Source organism: Oratosquilla oratoria, chromosome 10 (assembly GCF_046742065.1).
Source record: "Oratosquilla oratoria isolate Oo_2021 chromosome 10, ASM4674206v1, whole genome shotgun sequence".
NCBI classification, from domain to species: domain Eukaryota; kingdom Metazoa; phylum Arthropoda; class Malacostraca; order Stomatopoda; family Squillidae; genus Oratosquilla; species Oratosquilla oratoria.
Window position 1 is genome coordinate 48313231 of NC_134786.1, and position 27497 is coordinate 48340727.

Consider the following 27497-nt stretch of genomic DNA (forward strand, 5'->3'; position numbering starts at 1 on the left):
GTGTTGTACAGTGAAGGGAGTTTGACATGTGCAACAGAACAGAGCCCACCGCTTGTCCCCACTTTTCATCAAGAAACTGTGCATTAGATATGTATATCCAATTTGCATTCTAGTCAGTACAATGCTATCCCTCCCATTTGGACTACAGGAGGATTCCCATTTTCCTATAAGGAGACAGATCCCTTTAAACTTCACATTATTAAGTAAGGTGCTCCACCTATACTGCCACTTGTTTTTGTATATAGGTGTGTATGTTTTCCTTAAGGTCGCCAAGGGGTACATGAATGGTGGAAGTCTGCTGCAGATCAGCTGCTGCCAACTTTGAAGCTTTATCCGCCGTTTCATTCCCCATGACGATGGTGTGACCTGGTCCTCAACAAAAGCTCACCCTGGTATGTTTTCGGGATTGCAGGAGGACCAGCCAATCCTGCACCTCATGCACCAGTGGATGAGCAGGCAAAATTTGCCGTAGAGAGAGTAAAACACTATTTGAGTCTGTATATATAGTAAAGCTTTGCTCACTTGTGCTACAATAGTAGATCTCTCTGACTGCCAGAAGAATAGCATAAACTTTGGCAGTGTGATTTGAGCAAAGAGAGGGTAACTTAACTTAAATTTGATCATTTTTTCAGCAAGAACTGCAGCAGAGTAAAACACGATTTAAGTCTGTATATATATAATAAAGCTTTGCTCACTTGTGCTACAATAGTAGATCTCTCTACCTGCCAAAAGAATAGCATAAACTTTGGTAGTGTAATTTGAGCAAAGGGAGGGTAACTTGGTTTGATAATTTTTTCAGCAAGAACTGCAGCAGAGCCAACACCTTGCACACACTTGGAACCATCAGAGTAGATAAGGATGGATGTCTTGTGTTTAGAGGAATGTTTTAAAAATTGTGCCTTAATAATGAGTATCGTGTTGTTGTTTACCACCAGTACAGATGCAGACCTCCATAGTGGGTTTACACCAAAAAGGATACTTTCCCAGGCCTAGCTTGGCGATAGTAGAATCGTAGAGGCCAATCTCTCTAGGTTCCTTCTCCAATCAAACCTCAAGTGGTTTAGGAATATGGTTGATTGATTTGATATGAAATTTTTGGCTTGAAGGCCAAGCGCCAGATCTGGTAGGCCATTCAGCGCATACCTATCATATACAAATAAATTAATAAATCAAATAAAACAGTAAAAGCAATAAGCACTCACTCACAAAAACACATCAAAACAAGATACACACACAAGCAATCGTACATATAATCTTACATACATACATATACCATAGGCTTTTTCCCCCTTACAAGGGAGGTAGCCAAAAAGAAAAAGGCATAATAACCATTCCCACTCATTCCATCCCTAGATACACTCCACTCCCCTCCACCCTCCCTCTTATCTTGGCACCTCCTGAATGACGGGTCATCCCTGCATCCTGTCCACAGCCCTGGGTCAGAGGCAGTGTTGCAAGACACAGCACATCCACAGCAAGGCTGCTTCATTAAATTGGCGACCCCCCCTCTCCATCCTCTCATGCAGAAAAGGAGAAGACGGGGAGAAATCCCTTTGGGCTGCGTCAAATTTTTCTCACACATACTACCTCACCCCCCATCCCACCTCATGCATCACATTATCCATATACAACCATTCTCCATTCACCCGTCTTCTGTCCTCTCCCGTCCTTCCTCAACAGACATTCCCCTCTTCCTCAGAGCCCCTTTCACCCCATTCATCCATCTCATCCTAGGTCGCCCCCTCAAGTTCACTCCCTTCGCATCTGCCTTCCATACCTCGTTTACTAGTCTTTCTTCACTCATTCTTTCCATGTGTCCAAACCATCCCAATACTCTTTTATCCACCCTATCTCCCAACTCCCTTACCACCCCTGTTCTCCTCCTCACCTCCTTATTTCTCACTCTATCCAGTCTAGTAACCCGTATCATACTTCTCAAGACACCTCATCTCAAACACGTTCAAACTCCTCCTCTCTTCCTCTCTTATGTTCCATGTTTCTGCCCCATACAGTGCTGTTGGCACAATCACTCCTTCATATCAGGAATATATACAATTGGAACCAAAGAAGTAAAGAAAGTAGGATCAGAAAAAGATTTGGGAGTAATTATCACGAACGACTTGTCCTATGATATACAGATTAACAAAATTGTCGGGGAGACTTACAACTTGCTAAGATCAATAAAAGTGGCGTTTACATACTTGGACAAAGACATGATAAAAAAAATATTGGTTACATTGATAAGGCCTAGATTAGAGTATGCGGCGACATTGTGGTCCCCCAGTACCAAAAAGAATATAAAGAAAATAGAAAGAATCCAAAGAGCAGCTACAAAAATGGCACCTGCACTTGCAAACCTATCATACGAGGAGAGATTGGCTAAACTGGAGTTACCGACACTGGAGCAACGAAGAGAGAGAGGTGACCTATTGACCATCTACAGAATCATGAGAGGCACAGAGGTACTCGATAGAGAGAACTTACTTAACTGGGACAAAAGAAACACAAGAGGACATGGAAAGAAAATAAAAAAACATAGCTATAGAAGAGAACTGAAGAAAAACAGTTTTCCTCATAGAGTTTTGGACACTTGGAACAAACTGGACAACAAAATAGTATGCGCAAAAACCATTCATGAGTTTAAAAACAAACTAGACACTGCAAGATACAAAGGCGGGACATCACGAGCATAGCTCCCCTTCCCGCAAAATACAACTAGGTAAATATAATCTCCTCTTAGCATCCATTCCCAAATATCTATTCCTAATTACACTTTTCAATCCACCAAGGCATTTACTTGCTTCTCTCAATCTACATTCTACCTCCACCTCCATTCCATCCTTTCCTGCCACATTTGCACCCAAGTATCTAAAACTATCCACTTCCTTCAGTCACTCTCCCTTAATGCTCACTTCCAGTCTGCTGCCACTTTCACCCCTTGTACATCTCATCACCTTACCTTTACCCACATTTATCTTCAACTTTCTTCTTTCACACGCACTCCCAAACTCTGTCACCAACTTCCTCAATCCCTCCTCTGATCCTGCTACAAGTGCAGTGTCGTCCGAAAACAACAGCTGGCTTACCTCCCACTTTTCTCCATTTTCTTAAATCATCTCCAATCCCAGACCCACCACCCTTACATTTACCTCTCGCACCACCCCATCCATGTTTAAGTTGAACAGCCAGGGTGACATAACACATCCCTGAAGTAGTCTCACCTTTACCTCGAACCACTCACTCTCTCCATTTCTAATCCTGACACATGCTCTACTATCATAAAAACTCTTGACAGCTCCTAGAAGCTTTCCTCCTATCCTGTATATCTGCAAGACCTCCCACAGTGCCTTTCTGTCTACCCTGTCATAAGCCTTTTCCAGATCCATAAAAGCCCAAAAAGCATTCTTACCTTTTCCAATGGCTTTCTCATATATCTCTCTTACCACAAAAATTTGATCTATGCAACCTCTACCTGTCCTAAATCCACACTGCTCCTCACCAATCATTCCCTCTGTTCCTCTCCTAATCCTCTCAATCAAGATCCTCTCATAAGCCTTCCCAACTACACTTAACAAGCTAATTTCTCTGAAACTACTACACTCACACTTGTCCCCTTTTCCCTTGTAAAGTGGAACTACCGTATTTTTCGGACTACAGACGCTCCTCTACTTACATTCATTCGTTTTACGTTTTCGATTTTACGTTTGAACTGACTAAAAAAAAATTGTAAAATTTTTTTTTTTTAGTGAATTTTTTAGTTTAGTGCGCTCTCCGTAGTTCAAACGATACTTACGCATGACGCTGCGTCCATTGTTTACATGGCACAAACGACAGACTGAATGTGCCTTGCCTCCTCCTCCTCCACCATCTCAATTTATGTTGCTTGATTTTAATTTATTTGAAATTAATGTTATCATTTTACAATGTTATGTGTATAATTAATGATTTAGGGGTGTTTTATAAGATACGGTAATAGAATTTACGGATGTATGGTACAGTAACAACTTACGTTCATTTTCAACTTATGTTTGGAACGTAACTAAAACATAAGTTGAGGAGCGTCTGTATAGCCTGCACCGTTATATGACCCGCACCCCCTTACACCCTAGTGAAAATCCACACAAGACCCACACCGCTGTATGACCCGCAGTTATATGGCGTGCACGGCAGTGTAGATCTGATGCTGTATACTACCCATGCATGGGTGGCCACAGGCACAGCTCACGGCGGTTGTTGTTACGGCCGGCCGTTGACATGGTGATCAAAGTAATTTCAAAGCTGAGGCTTTTTCTAAATTTTCTGTTTCATCAATGCTTATGTGATTTATAAAAAAAGATATGTTTTCCGATATTGGCAGGTTTCTCGGTGATATCTTGCTTTTCAGGATTCATCACACGTCAAAGGCCGACACGTATGTACACAACCTCACAATTTGGTTTCTGAAGCTGCCACTAGATATAGTGGACTGAAATGATTAATGAAATAAAAATGCATTCTCCCAATATAAATAGATTAAATTAAGAAAATACTTTTATTTTTCTTATGTCAGCAGAAGAAAACATTAGGAGAATAGCGAAGTTCTGTAGTGATTTTTTGCCAAAGAATAAAATTTAGAGATAGAAATATCTAGATAGAGGCCTTGGAGGAATATTCCTCCAAGGATAGACCTAAACGTATTATGCACATGTAATGCACAAATTTAGCATTAAGTAATCAGGTACAGTTTGTGTTGGGTCCTTGCTCTATGAACGTACAGTGACTGTCAGGGAATCCCCGGTAATGCCCGCGCGCCTCCTTATATAGGTGGCGCTGAGGGAAAACGTGTTGTACCCACCCAACATCCCCCCTCCAAGATAATGTGTGCTAACAAGAATACATTGAGCTGACGAATGTCACGTACAGTAGGCCACAAGGCACAAGGAAACGAAAGTGGCCGGGCATACAAAGAAACAAAATAGAATACAGTTCGTCACAACTGTGAGTGCAACGGGACAGTGCCCGTTATACATTACAATGGGCGTACACTACATTAGATATAGTCATTTAGCCACTCTGGGCGCTTCGTTTGTCTTCTCAGGCGTTGCTGGGGTGGAGAAGGAGTTGATGGGGGCTCGGTTGTTAAGGTCACCTCGTTCCGTGCCTCTGGTAGTGCTCGCGCGGAAGTAGGCCTAAGGTGTTTCCTGTTCCTGAGGCTAATGCGGCCACTCCCGTCGAGTCTGATGGTGTATTGCCTGTGAGGGAGCGCCTCCACTACCATGCCCGTGCGATCCCACACATTGGATGCCTGGTTCTGAACCCTCACGCGGGTACCGGGGGCCAGGGGTTGAAGGTGTCTGGGCGTGCTGTTGGCCATCAGGGTGTTACCAGCCTCCCCCATCTGCACCTCTCTCTGGCGAAGCGTTCCGCCCCAGTGCCTGTCCACCCTAAGGTGCCAACGGGCCGTGGGCACCCCGTCGCGCAGCTGTCTGCCGGCGGCAAGTTGGGCGGGGGACTTGTTTATTGTTCGCAGTGGAGTGTTGAGGTACTGGAGCAAAGCGAGGGAGGCTTTATCGGTGTCCAATGTCCCACCGCCGCCCGTGTTGGTTTTTATGATTCTCTTGGCTGATTTTACTGCCGCCTCTGCTCGCCCGTTCGACTGGGGGTACTGTGCTGACGATAGGCGTGCTGTGACGCCCTAGTCCCTAAGGAATTCAGCCATTTCCTCGCTCGCCAGGTTCGTGCCTCCGTCGGTGGACAGTTGTTCCGGGGCACCCCATCGCGTGAAGTAACGCCTCAATTGGGTCTTGATTCTTTGCGATGTGGCACCGGAGGGGAAGTGGGTAAGCTCCAGCCAGCCAGTGAGCCTGTCGGCGTACGCCATGTAAGTGTTTCCCTCGTTCTGGAACATGTCTGCCACTGTAGACTGGAACGGGTATTCTGGGGGCGGTGTGATGACGAGTGTCTCCGCGGGCTGCGAGGGGGCGTGTGTTTCGCATGACGTGCAGGATGCCCTGTAGTGCTGCAGGTCTCCCTCCATTCCGGGCCAGTATACGCATTGCCTTGCCCTCCGCAGCATCGAGTCGAGCCCCTGGTGCCCGGCGTGTAAGTTCGCAGCCACCTGTGGACGGAGGGACTCTGGGATCACGAGGCGTACACACCCCTGTTCGAATGTGTACGTCACCAGGTCCTGGATAACTGCCAGCCTGTCTCTGACGCCATAGAATGGGCGCAGGCAGGTCACCTCTTGTGATTTGTGTTGGTGCCAGTCTGCGGCTAGCACTTTGGCCAGCAGTAGTTGATACACGGGGTCGTTGGCGGCGAGCTTTCTCACCGCTGACTCATCCAGGATGTGACCCTCGTATCCTGCTGTGGCAATCACCGCAGCTGCGATTGCTTCGGCGAGGTCCTCGTCCAGGTCCGCATCAACGTCCGATGGGGGGCTTCTGAGGGCTGGGTACCTGGATAGAAAGTCCGCCGCGGCGTTTCTCTTCCCGGGCAGGTATTTGACCTGGAAGCGGTACTGCAACGTTCGCTCCTTTAGCCGGAAGAGTCGCGGGTTGACCACCTCTGACAGAGCTCTGTCCCCCAAGAGCTTGGTGAGGGGGCGGTGGTCGGTGACAATTGTGAGGTTCGGGCATCCCAGCAAGAACAGCCTGGCTTTCTGGAGGCACCACACCATGGCTAAAGCTTCTCCCTCTACTGCGGCGTAGCCAGCCTCAGCAGCAGTGAGGTGGCGGCTGCCGCACAGGGCCAGGCACCAGCCCGCCTTGCAGAAGAAGGGGGCAACAGCGGATGAGCACTGGCAGTACTGCTGCAGGATGACGAATCCGATACCTTCCCTGCTCCAGTCCGTGATGGCTACTGTCGGGCGTGTCTTGTCGTAGTACGCCAGGCCGTCCTTGGCCAGCTGGCATATGGTGTCCTGGGCTCGATGAAACTTTTCTTGCAGTTGCTCGTCCCAATATACCGATCTGCCGCATGGTTTTTTCAGGAGCTCCCTAAAGTCGTTCATGATTGGGGCCGTGGTGAGGAAGGGGGCGAGCTGGTTCACGAACCCGTACCACGACCTGATGTCCGAGATGGAGGGCTTGTCCGGCATGCTGAAGTTCTTGATGGCCGCAAGGCGTTCATCCGTGGGTTTATATTCGTCCCAGCCCAGACGGAAGCCCACGAAATCGACTTCCCTCCGAGCGAACTGAAATTTCTCCGGCTTCAGCGTAATCCCCTTGGCTGCACATGTCGACAGGAATTCGTAAGTGTGCCAGAAAGCCTCCTCGATGCTGCTGTCGTAGAGGAGGGTGTCGTCGATACACTTGTATTTTCTCGTAATGCCCTGAATGGCATCGTCGAAACGCTTGGTGTACGCGTCGCCGGCGGAGCAGTGGCCCATGGGAGTACGGCAGTACCTGAACCTTCCCCATGGGGTGATGAAGGTGGTGAGACGGCGGCTTTCCTTGTCCAGTTCAACCTGGTGGTACCCCCAATAGGCATCTGCTACTGTCTTGAAGGAGTGCTTGGGGACTCCAGAGACCATGTCAAAGGGGGCGGGGGTGTGGTGCGTCTCCCTTCGGCACGCGGCGTTGAGGCACTGATAGTCCACAGTGCGCCGAGGTTGGCCAGACTTCTTGGGTACCACCACCATGCGGGCGCACCACTCCGTGGGCTCCCCTGCCGGGACGGGCTCGATGACGCCCCGCTTGATGTCTTCTTCTAGCTGGGCCTTCACTTCGTCCTCCCAGTGCCTCGGCACCGACGCCGGTCTGTGGCAGGCGTGGGGGATGGCGTTGGGTGCCAGGTGGATGTGGTGAGGCACGCCCTCCATCACCGGTAGAGGATTCCTGGTGGTATTGAAGGTTGTGGCCGAGAAGTGTTGTAGCAGCCACTCCTCCAGCCGTTTCGTCTGCTCCTCATGTGGCGGGAATGGCATTGTCTCAGGTCTCATAGGTGGCTGACCGAACTCAGGAGCTGTACTTTCTGCCGTTAGCGTCCGCACCGCCGGCCGGAGTGGTGGGGGAAGCTGGCGGGCACTAATCCCAACTCCTGGCACGCGCTGAGTGACAGGAACAGCGACTTGGCAGAGGGTATGATGTATACGTCTTGCTCTGCTGCAAGGCCGCCTAAGGATATGGTGCACCGGCACGATCCGAGGCATTGTAGTGGCAGGTCTGCCACGTCCCGCAAGGCCGCCTGCCCCCGCAGCTGCGCGGGTCTAATGCGGAGCCTGGACAGCAGAGCCTCCCCGGCGACACACACCTGGGCGCCGGTGTCTGCGATGGCCGCGGTGCGGTGCCTGGCTCCCCCTCCATGCGTAACTGTTACCTCCACGGTGGGTTGGCGGGTTGCCTGTGTGCCTGCTATTGTCACGGAGCCTGAGATGACGTTGGCAGGCGTGGCGTTGTTGGGGCGCTTCGAGCTCCTGCAGCACCTCTTGAAGTGGCCCCGTTTCTTGCATCCGATGCAGTAAGCTTCCCTGGCCGGGCAAGAAGCCTTGTCCAGGGCGTGTGTGGTACCGCAGTTCCAGCAGGTACGCGAGGGCTGCGCCTTGCCATCCGTGGTGGCCGCAACGTCAGGCGGGTGGTTCTCGTTTTCGACGTCCTGTGCGGTGCCAGCCGCACGACCGGGTTCCCGCCATGGGCTCTCGTCCATGGCGTGCCGGCGAGCCGCCTCGTACGCGGAACACATAGCCCTAAGGGTGTCAACGCTGTCTGTAGAATCGCACGCTTGGTACACCTGCTGTTTTAACACCGTGTCACGCAGTCCTACCGTAAGCTTTTTCAGGAGCAGGTACTCTGAGAGGTTGCAATTGCACTGGGGACACTGAAACGCACAGTCGTTAGCTTTCTGAGCACCCCTTATGAAATAGTCACTGACGCACTCGTCCTGCTCCTGGGCAATATTAAAGAACTCGGCCCACTGTACCGCTTTGTTCGAGGAGCGGAGCACTAACTTACCTATGGCATCTAATGACTCCTGTTGTGTTAGGGCGTTCCACTCGGCGAGGGTGAACCTGGCGTCTATCGCGCGCTGCAGTAATGGAGTACAGAGGAGCCTGATGTGGTGGACCGCATCCTGTTCTGGCCATTTACATAGAAGGAGCCAGCATTCCATTGACCGTCTCCAAGACCTGAAGGCTGCCGGCGTCGTTTCCAGGTCACATTTCTCAGGAGTAGCCGAGATGTGGGTAATGTGTTGCTGTGGGCGCCAAGGGCCGTCATGTTGGCCTGCTGCTGTTCGGTGATGGTCCAAGGCGTCGAGCGTGGTGACCGGCGAGGTGGGGGCATCTTGAGCAATCGTAGGTACTTTGAGAATTCACTGCGCCATGTTGGGTCCTTGCTCTATGAACGTACAGTGACTGTCAGGGAATCCCCGGTAATGCCCGCGCGCCTCCTTATATAGGTGGCGCTGAGGGAAAACGTGTTGTACCCACCCAACAGTTTGTAATTTGTAATTGCGAAAATGGACGCCCGCTTGTTTTTGTTTGATCGTGACACATGATGTTGGTGTTGGTACCAGTCAGTGTTGTATTGTATGTTCATGCTGTTTAGTTAGGCTTGTTTTATTTGTGATAATGCCTTTATTAAAAACAAGAGCATGTAAAGCGGGTAAGATACTGACTACTTTCTCTTTGTCGTTTGTCTCGATCGTGCGCGCTGTATTATGACATTGATCAACTTTCATTCGACGAACCCGGTCGGTCCTCCCGCAAATCCCCGATCCGAGAGAGCACCCAGCTAAACTAATTGTTCAAATTTTTTTGACTGCGTAAGAGGGCAATTTCTAACCAGAATCCACAAATGACCCGCACCTTTATATCACCCACACCCCCGAATTTTGCCCCTCTCTGAGGCAAAAAGCCGCGGGTCATACCGAAAAATTTGGTATACAGGTATTCTTCCAGTCCTCCGGCACTCTACCCTCTCTCCAGCAAACATTAAATAACCTCACCAGCCAGTCCACCATCACTGTACCTCCTTTCTTTAAACATTCTGCATGGCATCCATCCAGACCAGGTGCCTTACCTGCTCTCATCATCTTAACAACTGCCTTCCCTTCATCCTTCCTTATTTCTCCTCCATTTTCCTCACTCATCATGGTCATTTTCTTAGCAGTTCCCACTGCAACTATCTTTCCCTCCCTATCCTCCTTCACATTTAGCAACTCCCTAAAATACTCTGCCCATCTTCCCCTTACTGCCTTCTCTTCCATTATCATCTCTCCATCTACACCTTTTACCTTCTCTACTTGATTCGCCTCCTCTTCCTCTCTTAATTTCTTTCCAAAACATTTTTTAATTACTTTCAAAATTTTCTGTCATACTTTTACCCCATTTCACATCTGCTCTCCTCTTTGCCTCCTTTTAGATTTCATTAAACAAATTGATGTCTTTTAAAAACTTTAAAACATTCTCCACATGAGCTCCCTCCCCTAAAATTTCTCCAAGAGATAAATTCATAAAAAAGTTTGCCCTGAGCTTATCAGTGTATGCAGGGCACTGAATTAAAATGTGTTTAATTGTAAAAACAACTTGGCAAGTAGGGCACTGGGAGGCCAGCCTTTCTGCTCCACTTGCCATCAAAAATTTATGGGTAATGTAGGAATGCCCAATTCTCAATCTTGTTAAAACAATACTTGACCTTCTGTCCAAAGAAGGACACTTCCAAGGGTTCACCAAGGGGTGAATCTCTTAACTTGTAACTATCGTCCAGCCTTGTCCATTGTTCTTGCCACTTCTCCATTGCATAACAATGAATTACTTGTTTGAAGTCTGTATGTGGGATTTTTTGGTCTGTTATATGGCTGAGCCTAGTGGCGGCTTTGGCTGCAGCATCGGCCTGTTCGTTTCCAGTGATACCCACATGGGATGGCACCCAGCAAATGTTTACTTTTATTTTCTTTCAGTTGTTAATAAGAATCAACCAGTCCTGTATTTCTTGGACTAAAAAGTGAAGAGGCAATAATGTATTTAGAGAGGATAGAATGCTCATGGAGTCTGTAAAAATAACAACGTTCTTATTAGATGGAACAGAATTAAAAACAAATTTGAGGGTGTTGCTGACTGCCAGCAGTTCAGCAGTAAAAACAGAGCTAAAATGAGGCAACTTTCTCTTTAAAACTATGCTATCAGATACAACAGCACAACCAACACCGTCTTCAGATTTTGATCCATCTGTATAAATAAAAATTTAATCAGCATGTACTGATAAATGTTCTAAAAATTCACTTTTTAGCTCTACAGCAGTTCTATTTTTCTTGTTTTTACGAGGACAAATTACAGCGGGGCATCGGTTCCAAGGAGGGAATTTGGGAGGCGTGATCTCAGCAATTGTAATAGGAACAAGTCCTACCTCCTCTGCCCCCCTTTCTATTTTTCATCCAATAGTCGTATAGACCTTGTCCCACAGTGTTTGGTGGTAGTGGACTTTTTAATGTCTCCACAATTCCCATTATGTCTGGTTTCTCTACTGTCAGTCATTTAAATTGTTTAGTCCTGTGTGTGTGTGTGTGTATTTACCTAGTTGCACCTAGTTGTATTTTACGGGAAGGGGAGCTATGCTCGTGGTGTCCCGTCTTCATATCTCATTTTATCTAAACTATTTTTAAAGTCATGTATTGTTTTTGCACACACCACTTTCTCATCTAACTTGTTCCAACTGTCTATTACTCTGTGAGGAAAGCTGTTCTTTTTCAGATCTCTTCTATAGCTGTCTTTTTTTTATTTTCTTTCCGTGTCCTCTTGTGTATTTACCTAGTTGTATTTTGCGGGAAGGGGAGCTATGCTCGTGTTGTCCCGCCATTGTATCTCTCAGTGTCTAGTTTGCTTTTAAACTCGTGAATGGTTTTTGCGCTTACTATTTCATTATCCAGTTTGTTCCAAATGTCTAAAACTATGTGGAAAACTGTTTTTCTTCAGTTCTCTTCTATAGCTGTTTTCTTAATTTCCTTCCATGTCCTCTTGTGTTTCTCTTGTCCCAGTTTAGTAATTCTTCTCTATCAATTATCTCTGTGCCTTTCATGTGTGTGTGTGTGTGTGTGTATTTGTATATATTCACTTGGTCTTTTGGATCACGTGTTGGACTCGTGATCGACAGCTATTTCCCTCCTGGAAGAGAGCTCAGAGCTCGTAGGTCCGATCTATGGGTAATGCTATGACCTTACACACACACACACACCCAACTCCCCGCCCACGAGAGTCAGAGTAACGACCCGAAGCGCAGCTGTACCGAAATAATTTCGGCCCTGGGCAGGATTCGAACCAAGCACTATGTGCACCACCATGCTAGTAGTTCATCGTTCTACCAACTGCGCCACCGAGTCGTGTACTTTCATGTGTGTGTGTGTGTGTTTATTCTACAATTGATAAAAAAATCTGAATATATTATAGAATGGTCCTTTCATACAGTAGTAAGGAATAAACAAGTCCTATTCTCATTGTACCTCATACTTGATGTCAGCCATGCGTAGATATGTCTCAAGCTTGACAACAAACGGGGAGAGGTTGGGGCAGTACCGACCTCTTGGGATGGTGTGAAGAATTACCAAATCCTTTTCTGCAGAATTCCATTTTTTCCTAAAACATAACAGTAAAATTAAAATTTCTTTACTCTCTTACCTGAACATGAACACAGTGAAGATACAGATACCCATTATTATACAACAATAACTGTATCCACCCAAGACACAGGAAATACCCCTGTGAAAAATAAAGTTATAACAATCACATAATCATCCCCATATATCATAAATGCAAAATGGTATATATTTGTGATTTTCCAAGGCCAAAGTTGTTGCTACACCTTTTTTTTAACATTTCTTTGAGAAGGACCAATACATGGTCCAATAATCCCTTCTATATCTAAACCTTGTCATTATTACACAATTTGGATGCATTGTAAAGCACTTATTCCTTCACAACTGAAACTCTAGCACTGAAGTGGGAGAGTGGAAACGGGTGGGGGTGGGGTAATCTTACCTCACATATCAATATACTCCTATGTGCCCCAATTAGTTCAAAAACAAGAAATTACTGTACCTCCATAAGGTGGTCCCACAAGATGGACATTATACAAATTTCTCCTCAAAGCTTATTTTCAATACTTCTCAAGCACCTCAATGGAAATGAGGCTCATTTTGTTGTTTTTTTATTAATCCCCAATATATCATATCATTACCTGCATTCACCTAGTTTACCTAGTTGTATTATATGGGAAGGGAGCTATGCTTGTGGTGACCCATCTTTGCATCTTTCAGCATCATGTTCGTTCTTAAATTCTTGTATGATTTTTGCACATGCTATTGTTTCATTCAATTTGTTTCAGACATCCACCACTATGTGTGGGAAACTATTTTCTTTTCTTTTCTTTCAGATCTCTTCTATAACTATCCTTTTTGAGCTTCTTTTCATGTCCTCTTGTTTTTATTTTATCCCACTTAAATAAATCTTCTCTGTCAAAGACTTCCATGCCTTTCATGATTCTGTAAATGGCCAGTAGATCTCTTTCTATCTCTGTTCCAGGGTTGGTAGTTCTAGTTTGGAAAATATTTGTTCATGTATCAATTTTGAAAGTGTTGATGCCATCTTCATTGTTGCTCTTTGTATTCTTTCTAATTTCTTTATATTCTTTTTGGTGCTGGGTGTCCATAGTGTCGCAGCATACTCCGATCTTGGTATTATCTGTGTAACTACTATTTTCTTTACCATTACCTCATCGAAGCAAAGGCCACCTTTTGTGATCTTAGTGAATTGTAGGTTTCTGCAATATTTTGTTAATATGCTTGTCTGGTGACATCTTTGTTAATAATTACTCCTTGATCCTTTTCAGAGTTAACTTTTTTTTACTTCCTTTGTACCAATTTTATATTGCCCTGATATTCTATTTTTACTTTTTCCAAACTCCATTATATTACATTTCTTGATGTTGAAGTTAACTTCCCACTTTTGGCTCCATTCTCAGACTCTGTCCAGGTCTCTCTATAGGTATTCACAGTCTTTTTCTGTATTTTCTTTAGTAGTTTTGTGTCATCAGTAAAGAAGTTCATATAACATTCTACACCTTCATGTCATTCATATATATGGCAAACATTATTGAGCTAATACAGAACCTTGTGGAACTCCACTTATCATTTCTTCCCAGGTCGAGTTTTTGTCTCCAGGTACCAACCTCATTTTTTCTTCCATTCAAGAAATCTTCCATCCATTTCAATAACTTTCCTTGTACACCTCCCGTTGTTTTGAGTTTTCTTAGTAGCTTTTTGTTTGGTACTTTATCAAATGCCTTTTGTAAATCTAGGAAACCACAATCAGCCCATCTATCCCTTTCTTGTGTTATGTCTATTAGCCTCAAATAAAAACGGATCAAGTTAGTGGCACATGATCTTCCTTGTCCAAAGCCAATCTTGTTTTGAATTCAGTATATTATTTTCTTCCAGATGTTTAATGCATCTACTTTTGATAACTTTTTCACATTTTTGCTATTGTGCTTGCAAAGGAGACCAGTCTATGGTGTGTTGGGTCTTCCTTATCTCCCCCTTCATATCTTGGTACTATATTTGCACTTTTTCAATCTTATGGTACCTTTCCTTGAGTGAGCAATCTATTATCTTGTATCTCTTCCTTACATTTGTTGATAATGTCATTTGTACTGGTTATTGTCTTGAATTGCTTGTAAAATGACTGTAAACTGAAATAAAAATCTAAATCATCATCCTCACTACCACAGATCCAGCCCTGAAATGCCAACATTCACTCTCCAGGATGGGCACAAGTTCTCCATCAACTTCAACTGTATTTCCTTCAACTTTATTCATTCACTGTGGCTGACACCAGCTACTGCTCCCCTCTTATTACAAACTGATGATAAGGTCCCACACTCATCCCAGTACAAAAACATTGTGATCATGGGAGATTTTAATTATAGAAACATTGACTGGGAAATTTTAGATCAGGAAGCAAAAAAATTCTTAAGATGTGGTGCAGGATTTCCCAAAACAATTATTACCAATCCTACGAGGGGAGAAAATACTCTGGATTTGCTTTTGAATAATGAGCACCTAATGAGTAATGTAAAAGTGGGAGATAGTCTAGGCTCTAGCAATGCTGTGATGCATGAGGGGGAGTGGGTGGGGGATGGGGGTGAGGAAGTATGCATGAGAAAAATTTGAGGCAGCCCAAAGGGGTTTCTCCCCATCTCTTTCTCTGCATGAGGGGCCGGAGAGGGGGGGTCGCCAAATTGATGAAGCAGCCTTGCTGTGGATGTGCTGTGTCTTGCAACACTGCTTCCGACCCAGGGCAGTGGACAGAATGCAGGGATGACCTGTCATCCAGGAGGTGCCAAGATAAGAGGGAGGGAGGAGGGTGGAGGGGAGTGGAATATATAGGAAATGGAATGGGTGGGAGTGGTTTCTATGCCTTTTTCTTTTTGGTTACCCCCCCCCCCCTGTAAGGGGGAAAAAGCCTTTGATATATGTATTATTATTTGGGAAAAATTAAAAAGTACAAATAAGGTCCAAGTACCAGACTTCAGGAGAGCCAACTTTGACAATATAAAAACCTATTTGGAATTGAATATGAAATGTCATATGGATGGTTCAGACATTATCAGCATGGTCAGGATATGACCAGGGGTTAGGTCATGACCATGGGTCAGCTCTAACCAGGGGTTGGGTCACAGAGGGTAATATGCATACCTTGGGTTGGGTCACTTGGGGGTGGGGGTGTCAACAGCCAGGTCAGTGATTTGGATGAAATGTATAACAATCTAACTGATTTAATTATTGATGCACAAAATACATTTATCCCCCAGATGTAAATACGAAAGAATAGTAATACAGTGAGACCTCTCATTAACAGACATTAATTAGCTGTGTTTGTGGTGTTTTCGGTGTTTTTGGTGCTGTTGTTTAGTGCATGTAATCACTATGCCACCCAAAAACCACTCCAAAACACCGCACTGTGAAAACACTGCAAACACAGCTAATTAATGTCCATTAATGAGAGGTCTCACTGTACTCCCAAATGGACAGACAGACTGAAACATGAGACTGGAATGAAAAGAGGACTTTACATAAAAATAAAAAACAGGGAAACACACCTTAAATCAAGATATAACAATGGCAAAGCTAGTTAAAAAGAATACACCCTAAGGGTTTCTTTCATCTCTACAGAATAAAAAATAAAGGAAGAATAGGCCCAATCAAAAACGATGAAAATGTCATGATAGAATCGGAGGAAAAAATGAGTGAGGAGTTTAACAAATACTTTCTCTCAGTGTTTACTAATGAGGCTGGATAAGGTACCTGACTGCGATCCAATGTTCAGTGGAGATGAAGAAAGTAGACTATCTAATATCAGCATTAGTAAAGTAGTAGTAGTCAAGCAGATTCAAAGACTTAAAGCTACAAAATCACCAGGTCAAGACAAAAAAATTCCGAGAATGCTTAAAGAATGTAAATTTGAAATCTGCAACTATTTATTAAATCGGTAGACACTGGTTTTGTGCCTACTGCTTGGAGGCAGGCAAATGTTGTTCCTGTTTTTAAGAAGGGAGATAAATCGTTTATATGCAACTACAGGCAAGTTTGACATCAGTTATAGGTAAAATGCTTGAATCAATAATAGTAAATAGACTCGAGACATAATTTAATTTGTGACACAGCATGGTTTCTCCTAGAGTAAGTCACGTGTGACTAATCTTCTATCCTTTTACACTAAAGTATATAAGGCATCAGATAACAATGATAATTACAATGTTATTTACCTTGATGTTAGCAAAGCATTCGAAAAGGTGCCATGCCAGAGACTACTAAATAAAACCAAAGCCCATTGCATAGGAGGAAAAGTGTTTGAATGGATTCGAGCTTGGATTAGTAACAGAAAACAGTAGGTCACCATAAATGGAGTAAAATCCAGGTGGGGCAATGTTACTAGTGGGGTTCCCCAGGGCTCAGTTTTGGGTCCCTTGTTGTTCATTATGTACATAAATGACTTAGACAATGGGATAAATAGTGACTTTAGTAAGTTTGAGGATGACACTAAAATAGGATGCCTAATTAGGTCAGGAGACGATGCAGAGATTCTGCAGGATGATCTTAACCACTTCCAAACGGTGACGCCTACGTCGGCGGCATGAGAAGCAAGTGGGTACTCGATGATGCCGACGTCGGCATCTTGATTATATTTATTGCAGTTGTACCTACGTAATTTCCATTCTCTCTAAACTGGCTTCATCAATTTTCTATGGTTATCAAAATACATGGGTGAAAGAGAACAAACGATTGAGCACTGACTTTATTTTTTATAATGCGATTATTATGACGCAACATCGCACGTAGCTGCCTGACGTGCGATCGCACGTCAGGCAGCTAATGCTGCCAGACGTGCGATGTGCCCCAGAGTGAAGAGGTTAAATTGATCACATGGTCGGTGAAATGGCAAATGAGCTTCAATATCTCTAAGTGTATCATGTTAAACATAGGGCTACACAATACCAAAAATAGATACAGCTTACACTCTTTTAGAGAAAATGAGTGTGAGAGAGACTTGGGAGTTCTAGCAAGTTCAGACCTTAAAACCATGAAACAGTGCATTAGCACCAGGAATAAAGCTAACAGAGCATTAGGTTTCACTGCTAGGACGGTAATGAATAGAAGTGCAGAGGTAACAATAGTTAGACCTATTCTTGACTATGCAGTACAGTTTTGGTCTCCATCCTAAATAATGGACACCAATTCACTAGAATCAGTACAGAGAAGAATGACCAAAATGATACATGGACTCAGAAATTTGCCTTACGAAGAAAGGCTTAGGCACCTTAACTTACACTCTCTGGAAAGATGCAAAGTGAAGGGGGGGATCTAATAGAGGTGTTCAAGTGGATCAAAGGCTTTAACAAGGGTGATGCAAACAAGGTCATATCAAAACAACAGGGCAGGATTTGCAGTAATGAATTTAAACTGGATAAATTTAGATTTCATAAGGAAATAAGCAAGAACTGGTTTACTAATAGGGTGGTCAACCAATGGAATAGACTTAGTAACCATGTAGTGAGCGCTGAAACTATCAGTTGTTTTAAGAAACTGTAAGACAACTTTATGGATGGGGATGACAGATGGTGATGGATATGGAGCTGCCTAGTGTAGGCCTTATGGTCTCTTGCAGTCTCCTTCATTCTTATGTTCTTATGAGAAACAGGGAGGTCAATGATTTATTAGATGAAATAATTGAATTGAAAAGTGAGCACAGGGCAATGTATAGAGACATAGCCCAACTAAGAAGGGCAAATGAAGAGACAAACAGGGAACTTGATGATCTGAAAAAGGAACTAAACATGATCAAGGGAGAATGAAAGATCAAAAAATGAAGATATAAATAAAAATGAGACCTTAAAAAAAGGAATGAAGGACCAAATACAGGCAGTGACTGAGACAGTAGATCGATTGATTTATGAAATTTTTGGCTTGAAGGCCAAGCGCCAGAGCCAGTAGGCCATTCAGCCCAATCATATACAAATAAATAAATTAATGAATCAAATAAAACAGTACAAGCAATAAGCACTCGCTCACAAAAACACATCAAAACAAGATACACACAGTGTAGTGCCGTCTCCACTCATGTAACGGCGAGCAGCGTCTTGAACGACTTTTATCAAGGTCTTATAACTGAGGGGTGGAAGGGCGAGGTGGTTGAGGCGCCTCGTCTGACTAGGGTTCGACCAAGAGCTCCTCGAATGAGAGTGATCAACAATATCCATATAAGTACGGATTGGGAATTAAAAAAAAAGGTATACGCTGCCACCACCCAATCGCTTATAAGGATATGTGTGATCAATGAAGGAACCATTAGTTAATCCTGTCTATCAAACGTCTCCTCCCTCTCAGGTCGTTAGGGGTCGGTTCTGGGTAGCGAGTAGCCTCCCGTGACACTACAACAACGATGTCCCAGTTGGGTAATGAAAGAATGTAGGTTAGGTTTTTCTGTGAATTAATTATTAAACTGTAGAAAAGTAAAAACATACAAAAATATATTGTGGATATTTTCCACTAGACAATATTGCATACAGACTGAGTGCAGATTGAAATGTATAAGTACCCGAATGTGCGAGGTAGATATATGACGTAGTTAAGGAACTACGAGTCGGTGGGTATGGGAACTCTTAAGTAGGTCACGAACGCGTATGGAGGGCGTGGTTATTACGCTCCAACCTTCTGGCCACAGTCTGTCTATCTAAATCTATTATAGATATCGTCCTCAAAATACGTATTCTTACGAGAGGACGATCTCAGTCAGAATTGCACTCGAAAAAAAAAAAAGAAATGGTTTCTATTGAATATACGTGACACCTTTGCCTAACTCCCCCCTTCTAAGCAACAAGTGGTCTGTGTTTACACTCCCTTAACAACCCTCTTCTCCCTGTAAATGGGAGGAGGTAGGGCGTTACACTCATCTAAACTCCTTAATGCTAATGTCTATCTACTCTATTATCAATATTTCATATAAATCTCAGATATCGCCACTTGATTTTATTACTCTTACAGAGCGTATTCACGTACCTGTAAATGGGAGGAGGTAGGGCGTTACACTGATCCTAGCTACGCATAACGGGACAGTGGGCCAACCTCTACGTTCGCATCCCTGCGTAAATCTACCAACTCCCCCTCTTACGTTATATAGTGAAACTCCATTTCACCTCTCTATGTAACCCATAGCTGTTAAAATATATCCCTAACTATTCCTCAAGTGGGATCCTGAACTGGAGGTTTGGAATTTTTCCTAATCCTCTTAATGTTAATTGCTCTAATCTACGCCTCCGTCCGAACGCGTCTTAGTGACGTCACGGGTGGGCGGAGCTACATTACGCCCGTACGCACTACACTAAGAATAAAACGCAATTACGAAAATAATATTCCTTAAAAAAAAAACTGGCCTTACACGGCCCTACGCCCCCCTGTAAGAAAAATTCCGCAACATCACGTGAAGGATTCCACTTGGTGTGGTTCAAATCCCCCCTGAAATGAAAAAACTACATCCTGTCATCAGAGAGTGATTACCCTTCTTGATAGCTCAACGAGGGTCTCTCCCCTCAGCACACTCGTAGGTGTACGAAACTCAGGTGACCCAGGGGTACACCGATTCACTGTGGATATCTCCTTGGACTTTTCCCATCAGTCTTCGTATTGGCTGGGTTCCCCAATTGACCTCTTACATACTACTTGACTGGACATGCATAGCCGCTACGACCGAGCTAAGCCACGACTCTCTCTTGTGGTTTCGCCCCATGGGTGGCACACTTCTCCTCCTACTGTGGGCTCACTTCTGGGCAATCGGCGATTGACCACCAGGTCCTGAAGTCTTACACCCCTGTCAAGCGGGCAATTGTGAATTGAGTTGGGTTCATGATCCCAACTCGAACTAAAGAATTTCCCCATTTACCCATACTACTCCAAATGAGAGTCCTCGCTAACCATCGTGTATAACCTCTCTCCTAGACTGTTCTGTATGTCTTTATCCTCCCTTTAAGTCAACATTAAGTTCCTTCACCTGGTTGTTGCTAAAATTTCCTCTTTGCAACTACATGTATCCCTTAATCCTAAGACTAACCTTACACATTTATAAAGAATGCCTTAATCCTAAGACATCTTAACTTAACACATAGGAACACTGAGAGCACCTTTGGATTAATTGCACGCATTCGTTTTTTCTTTGGATATTACTGGCACGGTATGATCACTACACTACTATTGCAGTTAATGTCATCTTAGCACCTTAAGTCACTAGGCATAGCGCCAACTGGGCGGATTGTTCCAATTCATTTTCTTCAGCGTTCTTCGTCTTCAGTATTCTTCGATGAGCCGTCTTGGTGCACGACGCATCCTTGGTGGTAGTATTTCCACTTCCGGGTCCGGGTGAAACTCTCTTTCTACAGGCTCCACCAGCCACTCCTCGGAACCAAAGTAAGGTTTCACTTGAGCAGCGGCTCTCCTTGTCTCCTTTCCTGTGAAGGGATTTCTTAGTCCATATACACTATGTCCTGCTACCACCTCTACCACTGTATAGGGTCCTTCCCACTTGGGATTCAGTTTGCGGCAGGTACCCGGCATCGTAGTTTCTTTCCGGATCCATACTAAAGCTCCCACTTCCACCTTTTGCTCGCCTCTCCTGCGGTTAGCCACATTCCGGTACTCCGTTGTCATCTTGTGGTGGGTCTCTCGGATGATTCGATGAGCGATCTCTGCTTCATCTTCTGTTCCTTCCACACCGGGGAGTCTGTGTCCGGCCAATCTGGGTGGATGTCTTCCGAAGAAGGCGAAGTAGGGAGTATGTCCAGTGGAGGTGTGTGTGGCTCCATTCATCTTCCTCTGACAGGCCTGCAGTAGACCCGGCCATTGGTTCGGGTGGCCCTGGCAGAGTGTTGCCAGGATGCTCTTCAACGTTCGATGCATCCGCTCCACCATTCCATTCGCTTGGGGATGGTATGGGGTAGTGTAGAGTAGGGTGATTTGCTGTTCTCCACACAACTTCTTGTAAGCTGCGTTGGTAAATTCTGCTCCATTATCTGTTATGATGCTCTCTGGGGTGCCATAGTCTGCGAAGAACTGGGTTAGGGAGTGTAGTATGTGTTGGTGGTGTTTTGTTCTCAATGGGAAGAACCTAACGAACCTACTGTAGTGATCGATTATTGTCATAATATACCTATACCCCTGCGTCCCGGACACCATATCTGTTAGGTCTATGGCTATCCTCTCCATTGCCTTTGTAGCAGGAGGAACCTCTTTGCATTGCTGTGATAACCCTTGTGTACCCTTGAACCTCTGACAAGTAATGCACCTCTTTACAAAATTACATACATCTACCTTTAGGTTTGGCCAATAGAACAGCTCCTCGGCTTGTTTAATGGTTTTCTTTTGTCCCAAATGACCTGTTAACTCATGTGCATGCTTTATTGCTTCCTGTATCAAACTGCGAGGGATTATGAGTGCATAGTGAACGCTTCCATCCGACTTTTCTCTAACATAATATAAGACCTCGTCTATCAATGCAAACTGCTCCAGGGTTGTCTTTCTTAAGCGCCTATTTGGGATTGGGCCCCCTTCTAAGTAGTTGGTTAACTCCAGCCATGTGGGGTTCTCTCTCTGTTTATCCTTGAAAGCGGGTCTGTCATATCCCAGCCAAGTGGCTTCTGGTACTCTCGTGATCACTCTAACTGGTCTCGACAGCTGGTCGGCCACAACGTTTTCTTTCCCTTTCACATATTGGATCTCATACTGGTACTCTCTCATTTCTAGGATCCACCTATTCATGCGTGGAGACTTTGTCTTTCTTTTGAATACACTGGTTAGGGGCTGGTGATCTGTTATAATGGTGAACTTCGTCCCCCACAAGTGATGGTGAGAGTTCCTGCAAGCTAGCACTATTGCGAGTGCCTCCTTATCTGTAACCGCGTATCGCGTTTCGCATGGGTTTAATTTCTTTGAGAAATAACTTATGGGTTTAATGCCCCCTTCTGGTTGTACCTGGCTCAGCACCGCCCCCACATGGGTGTCGCTGGCATCAGTAGTTAGTAGGAACGGTTGGTCATTTCGTACTTTTGCTAGTATTGGTGCAGAGGTCAGCTTCTCCTTCAGGTGTCCAAATGCCTCCTGGCACTTGCCGTTCCAAACAAATTCAGAATCTGATTTTGTAAGATTAGTGAGAGGTACCGCGATCTTCGCGAAGTCTGGTATGTACTTCCTATAAAATCCGCACATTCCCAGGAATCTCCTCACTTCTTTCACGTTCTTTGGTGCCTTCATTTTAAGTATGGCATCCACGTTTTTTGGTAATGGCTTACTTCCTTTTGCTGATACAACATGTCCTAAAAATGTAACCTCTTTTAATCCGAATAGACATTTGCTTAAATTTAATTTGACTCCATTCTGTTCTAGTACAGAGAATAATGCACCGAGTCGTTCCACTAGCTCTGGGAAGGTGGGTGCCCATAGGATAAGGTCGTCCAGATAATTCCTGACCCATCCTTTCCGTAACAGGGGCTTCAGTACCTCAGTCATGCGTCTTGAAAATATAGCAGGAGCACAATTCAGTCCGAAAGGCAATCTCCTAAATCTATATAATGATACACCATCACTGAAGGTAGTGAGGTCTCTGCTCTCCTTGTCTAACATGATTTGGAAGTATGCATCCTTCATATCTAATGTCACATAATATTCGTGACCACTGGCTTGTTCTACTAATTCCTCTAGTCTAGGCAATGGGTAGACATCTGTTGTCAGTTTCTCGTTCACACGCCTATAGTCCAGGCACATCCTTTTGCTCCCATCGGGTTTGTTCACCAGGACAATTGGGGATAGCCAGGCTGCCGTTGATTTCTCAATAATCCCCTTTTCTTCCATATCCATTAGCATATCTGAGATGATGGTCTTTGCCTGTTCAGGGTAACGGTATATAGGAGCTCTACTGGGTTGAGGGTCATTTACCTGTATATGAGCGGGTGGTCCTTCAATTAACCCCAGATCATTGCTTCCTAGTATGAATAGTCGTTCGTGCTCTAGGATCAATTCGCTCAGCTCCCTCTGCTCCATGTTTGTAAGATGGTCCCAGTTTTGATCCCTTATTTTTTTCTCCAACTTCTCTGACCTAGTACCTTCCAACTTTGCTGATTCATAATTAGGTAGTAGATCATTGTGTATTTCTCTGGTCATATTTATTTTAAGAGGGGCTATGCTCCTAGTCACCTCGTATGAGCCTATTACAGTCCCCTTCTGGTACTTCCGCTCCTTCTTAGAATTGTTAATCAGTGGTACGTATATTGATCTCTCTTTGTTGACATCTACTAGATATGGGTGGTCGTTAGGGCTGTAACTTGCTTGGGGATATACTATAAGACTGGTGCCTGGTTTTTCTTTCACCGGGACTGTTACAAATTTAGTCTGATATGGCTCTAAGAATACTGGAGCCTTCAAGCCTACTTGTAAGTGATGCTTCGGATTACCATTCAGGGTAATGGGACTCTCTCGTACTTGTCGGACTTCCCCCCGTTGACTCTTAACAGTGTTAAACGGATACGACACTTTACCCCAGTATAGAGTCCTCTTCCTGGCGTTCCAGTGATAGTCTGCCTGATTCAAAATGTCACATCCTAATAGTATGTCAGTCGCTAGGTACGAGTCTGGTACTATGGGAATCCATTGTGTAACTATCTTTGTATTACCTACATTAATCCTTGTTTTTATCATTCCAATTATCCTAAGTGGGTTCCCTGTGACCCCTTGCAATCTTGGAGGATTCCTCCGCAAGTTGAGTTCTCCTTCTATCATCTTAGATGCTTTCTCTGACACTAATGTGTGATCACTCCCTGTGTCCACCAATGCTCTCAGTTGTTGGCCTCCTACTTCTGTAGTGATCACCGGGGTTGATTTTCTGTAACTCTGTCACTTTGAACCTTTGGAGTTTGAGCGGTACTTGCCCTTTATCAAGGCCGGGCAATTCGGGTCTCCCCTCCTACAATTCAGCATTCCACAATCAAAACAATGGCCAGGGGGTGGTTTCCTCCAACAGTCTTTTAACCAATGGGAGGCCGTTTGGCAGTACTGGCAGTATCTGAGTCGGTCGCTACCTTCTTGCTTATTCCTCCCCATCTCCTGCTCTAATCGAACCTCTAGTTTGCGGATCCTATCCATGAGTGCATCTACGTCGACATCACCCCGGGTACGGCTGTCTCTACTCTCCTTGGCGTGTATCACGTTCACTGGTGAGTCCCTTTGAACCATCAGGTACTGCCTCTCGTTCTTAAACCTAGTTAGAAAGTGGCTAAGGGGGTATCTATCGTTTAAGAACCCCTCCATTCTTTCCCTGGATTGTGGGGGTAACCCATTACACAGCTTCCTTTTGATGGTCTGGTCCAGGTGTGGCAAGCATTCACTCGGGACTCTCGTCTCGAGAACTGCATGAAGGTATCTAAATTCATGTATGAATGTCTCTGGCGACTCTACCCAGTCATATCTCATGCTCTCTAAGTCCTGCCATGCTCGATCTAGGTTAACTTCGATGCCGTATTCCCTCTGTAACCTCGTCTTAAAGGACTCCCATGAGTGGATGGTTCCTCTCTTTTGATTGGTGTATATTACGGCGGCTAATTCCGGGCTGGCCCTTCTCTTTGCAATCAGGACTCTTTCCTGGTCATCGTCACTGCATCGCTCCACTAGCTCGATGAAGAGTTGGAATTTGGGTATGGCATCAAGTCCCCGTAAATCTTCCAACTTTAGTATGGGGATGCCGTTTGGGTCCGCGAGTATCCTAGGTTTTTCCTCCTTTATTGCGGTTTTGTGTGTGAATTGGGCATTCTGTGCCTGTATGTCGATTACGTTCCTTAACGCATCTATTACATCCCATAGTCCTTCGTTACCCCTTCGTTCATTTGTAGCACCTGTTCCTTGGCCTCCTCCTGGGTGAAATTCCAGATCAGGTCGGTTTTCCGTCCTTACCCTTGCTCCTTCTCCTCCTGGGTTAAACCCCCATTCGGGTCTATCTTCCATCCTTGCTCTCACCTCTTCTTCCTCTCCTGAATTAGATTCCCATTCAGTTTTGTTTTCCATCTTCACTTGATTGACTTTAACAATGCCTAGTCCTATAAAAGTCGTACACCTTAACACATCACTTCCCCTCACAATTTCATTCGTTATTACTTTTATACTCCTACTTAGTGACTGTCGAGGACCTATCCTGTCTGTGATGACACTACTGTCAATCCGAAAGGTACACAAGCTTTTAAGACAAACAGATAAGTGGGCTTCAGGTTGGTTAATAGCGTAAATCCCACCGCTGCCGCCAAAAATGTAGTGCCGTCTCCACTCATGTAACGGCGAGCAGCGTCTTGAACGACTTTTATCAAGGTCTTATAACTGAGGGGTGGAAGGGCGAGGTGGTTGAGGCGCCTCGTCTGACTAGGGTTCGACCAAGAGCTCCTCGAATGAGAGTGATCAACAATATCCATATAAGTACGGATTGGGAATTAAAAAAAAAGGTATACGCTGCCACCACCCAATCGCTTATAAGGATATGTGTGATCAATGAAGGAACCATTAGTTAATCCTGTCTATCAAACGTCTCCTCCCTCTCAGGTCGTTAGGGGTCGGTTCTGGGTAGCGAGTAGCCTCCCGTGACACTACAACAACGATGTCCCAGTTGGGTAATGAAAGAATGTAGGTTAGGTTTTTCTGTGAATTAATTATTAAACTGTAGAAAAGTAAAAACATACAAAAATATATTGTGGATATTTTCCACTAGACAATATTGCATACAGACTGAGTGCAGATTGAAATGTATAAGTACCCGAATGTGCGAGGTAGATATATGACGTAGTTAAGGAACTACGAGTCGGTGGGTATGGGAACTCTTAAGTAGGTCACGAACGCGTATGGAGGGCGTGGTTATTACGCTCCAACCTTCTGGCCACAGTCTGTCTATCTAAATCTATTATAGATATCGTCCTCAAAATACGTATTCTTACGAGAGGACGATCTCAGTCAGAATTGCACTCGAAAAAAAAAAAGAAATGGTTTCTATTGAATATACGTGACACCTTTGCCTAACTCCCCCCTTCTAAGCAACAAGTGGTCTGTGTTTACACTCCCTTAACAACCCTCTTCTCCCTGTAAATGGGAGGAGGTAGGGCGTTACACTCATCTAAACTCCTTAATGCTAATGTCTATCTACTCTATTATCAATATTTCATATAAATCTCAGATATCGCCACTTGATTTTATTACTCTTACAGAGCGTATTCACGTACCTGTAAATGGGAGGAGGTAGGGCGTTACACTGATCCTAGCTACGCATAACGGGACAGTGGGCCAACCTCTACGTTCGCATCCCTGCGTAAATCTACCAACTCCCCCTCTTACGTTATATAGTGAAACTCCATTTCACCTCTCTATGTAACCCATAGCTGTTAAAATATATCCCTAACTATTCCTCAAGTGGGATCCTGAACTGGAGGTTTGGAATTTTTCCTAATCCTCTTAATGTTAATTGCTCTAATCTACGCCTCCGTCCGAACGCGTCTTAGTGACGTCACGGGTGGGCGGAGCTACATTACGCCCGTACGCACTACACTAAGAATAAAACGCAATTACGAAAATAATATTCCTTAAAAAAAAAACTGGCCTTACAACACAAGCAATCATACATACAATTTTAGATTTCATAAAACAAATTGATGTCTTTTAAAAACTTTAAAACATTCTCCACATGAGCTCCCTCCCCTAAAATTTCAAAAGATAAATTCATTAAAAAGTTTGCCCTGCGTTTATTAGTGTATGTAGGGCACTAAATTAAAATGTGTTTAATTGTAAAAACAACTTGGCAAGTGGGGCATTGGGGGGGCCAGCCTTTCTGCTTCATTTGCCATAAAAAATTTATGGGTAATGTAGGGATGGCCAATTCTTAATCTTGTTAAAACAATACTTGATCTCCTGTCCAAAGAAGGAGACTTCCGAGGACTCACCAAGGGGTGAATCTCTAAATTTGT

At 44.5% G+C, this 27497-nt stretch overlaps 1 protein-coding gene across 3 annotated transcripts in view; it reads right to left on the reverse strand.

Moving 5' to 3' along the window:
* The window catches only part of LOC143029198 (failed axon connections homolog), a 62018-nt gene that overhangs the window by 22104 nt on the left and 12417 nt on the right, over window positions 1-27497 (reverse strand). For all 3 annotated transcript variants that reach the window (XM_076191751.1, XM_076191750.1, XM_076191752.1), the window contains exon 3: window positions 12415-12547. In XM_076191751.1, coding sequence (XP_076047866.1) covers window positions 12415-12547 — 133 coding nt within the window. The remainder of the gene's footprint in view (window positions 1-12414; window positions 12548-27497) is intronic.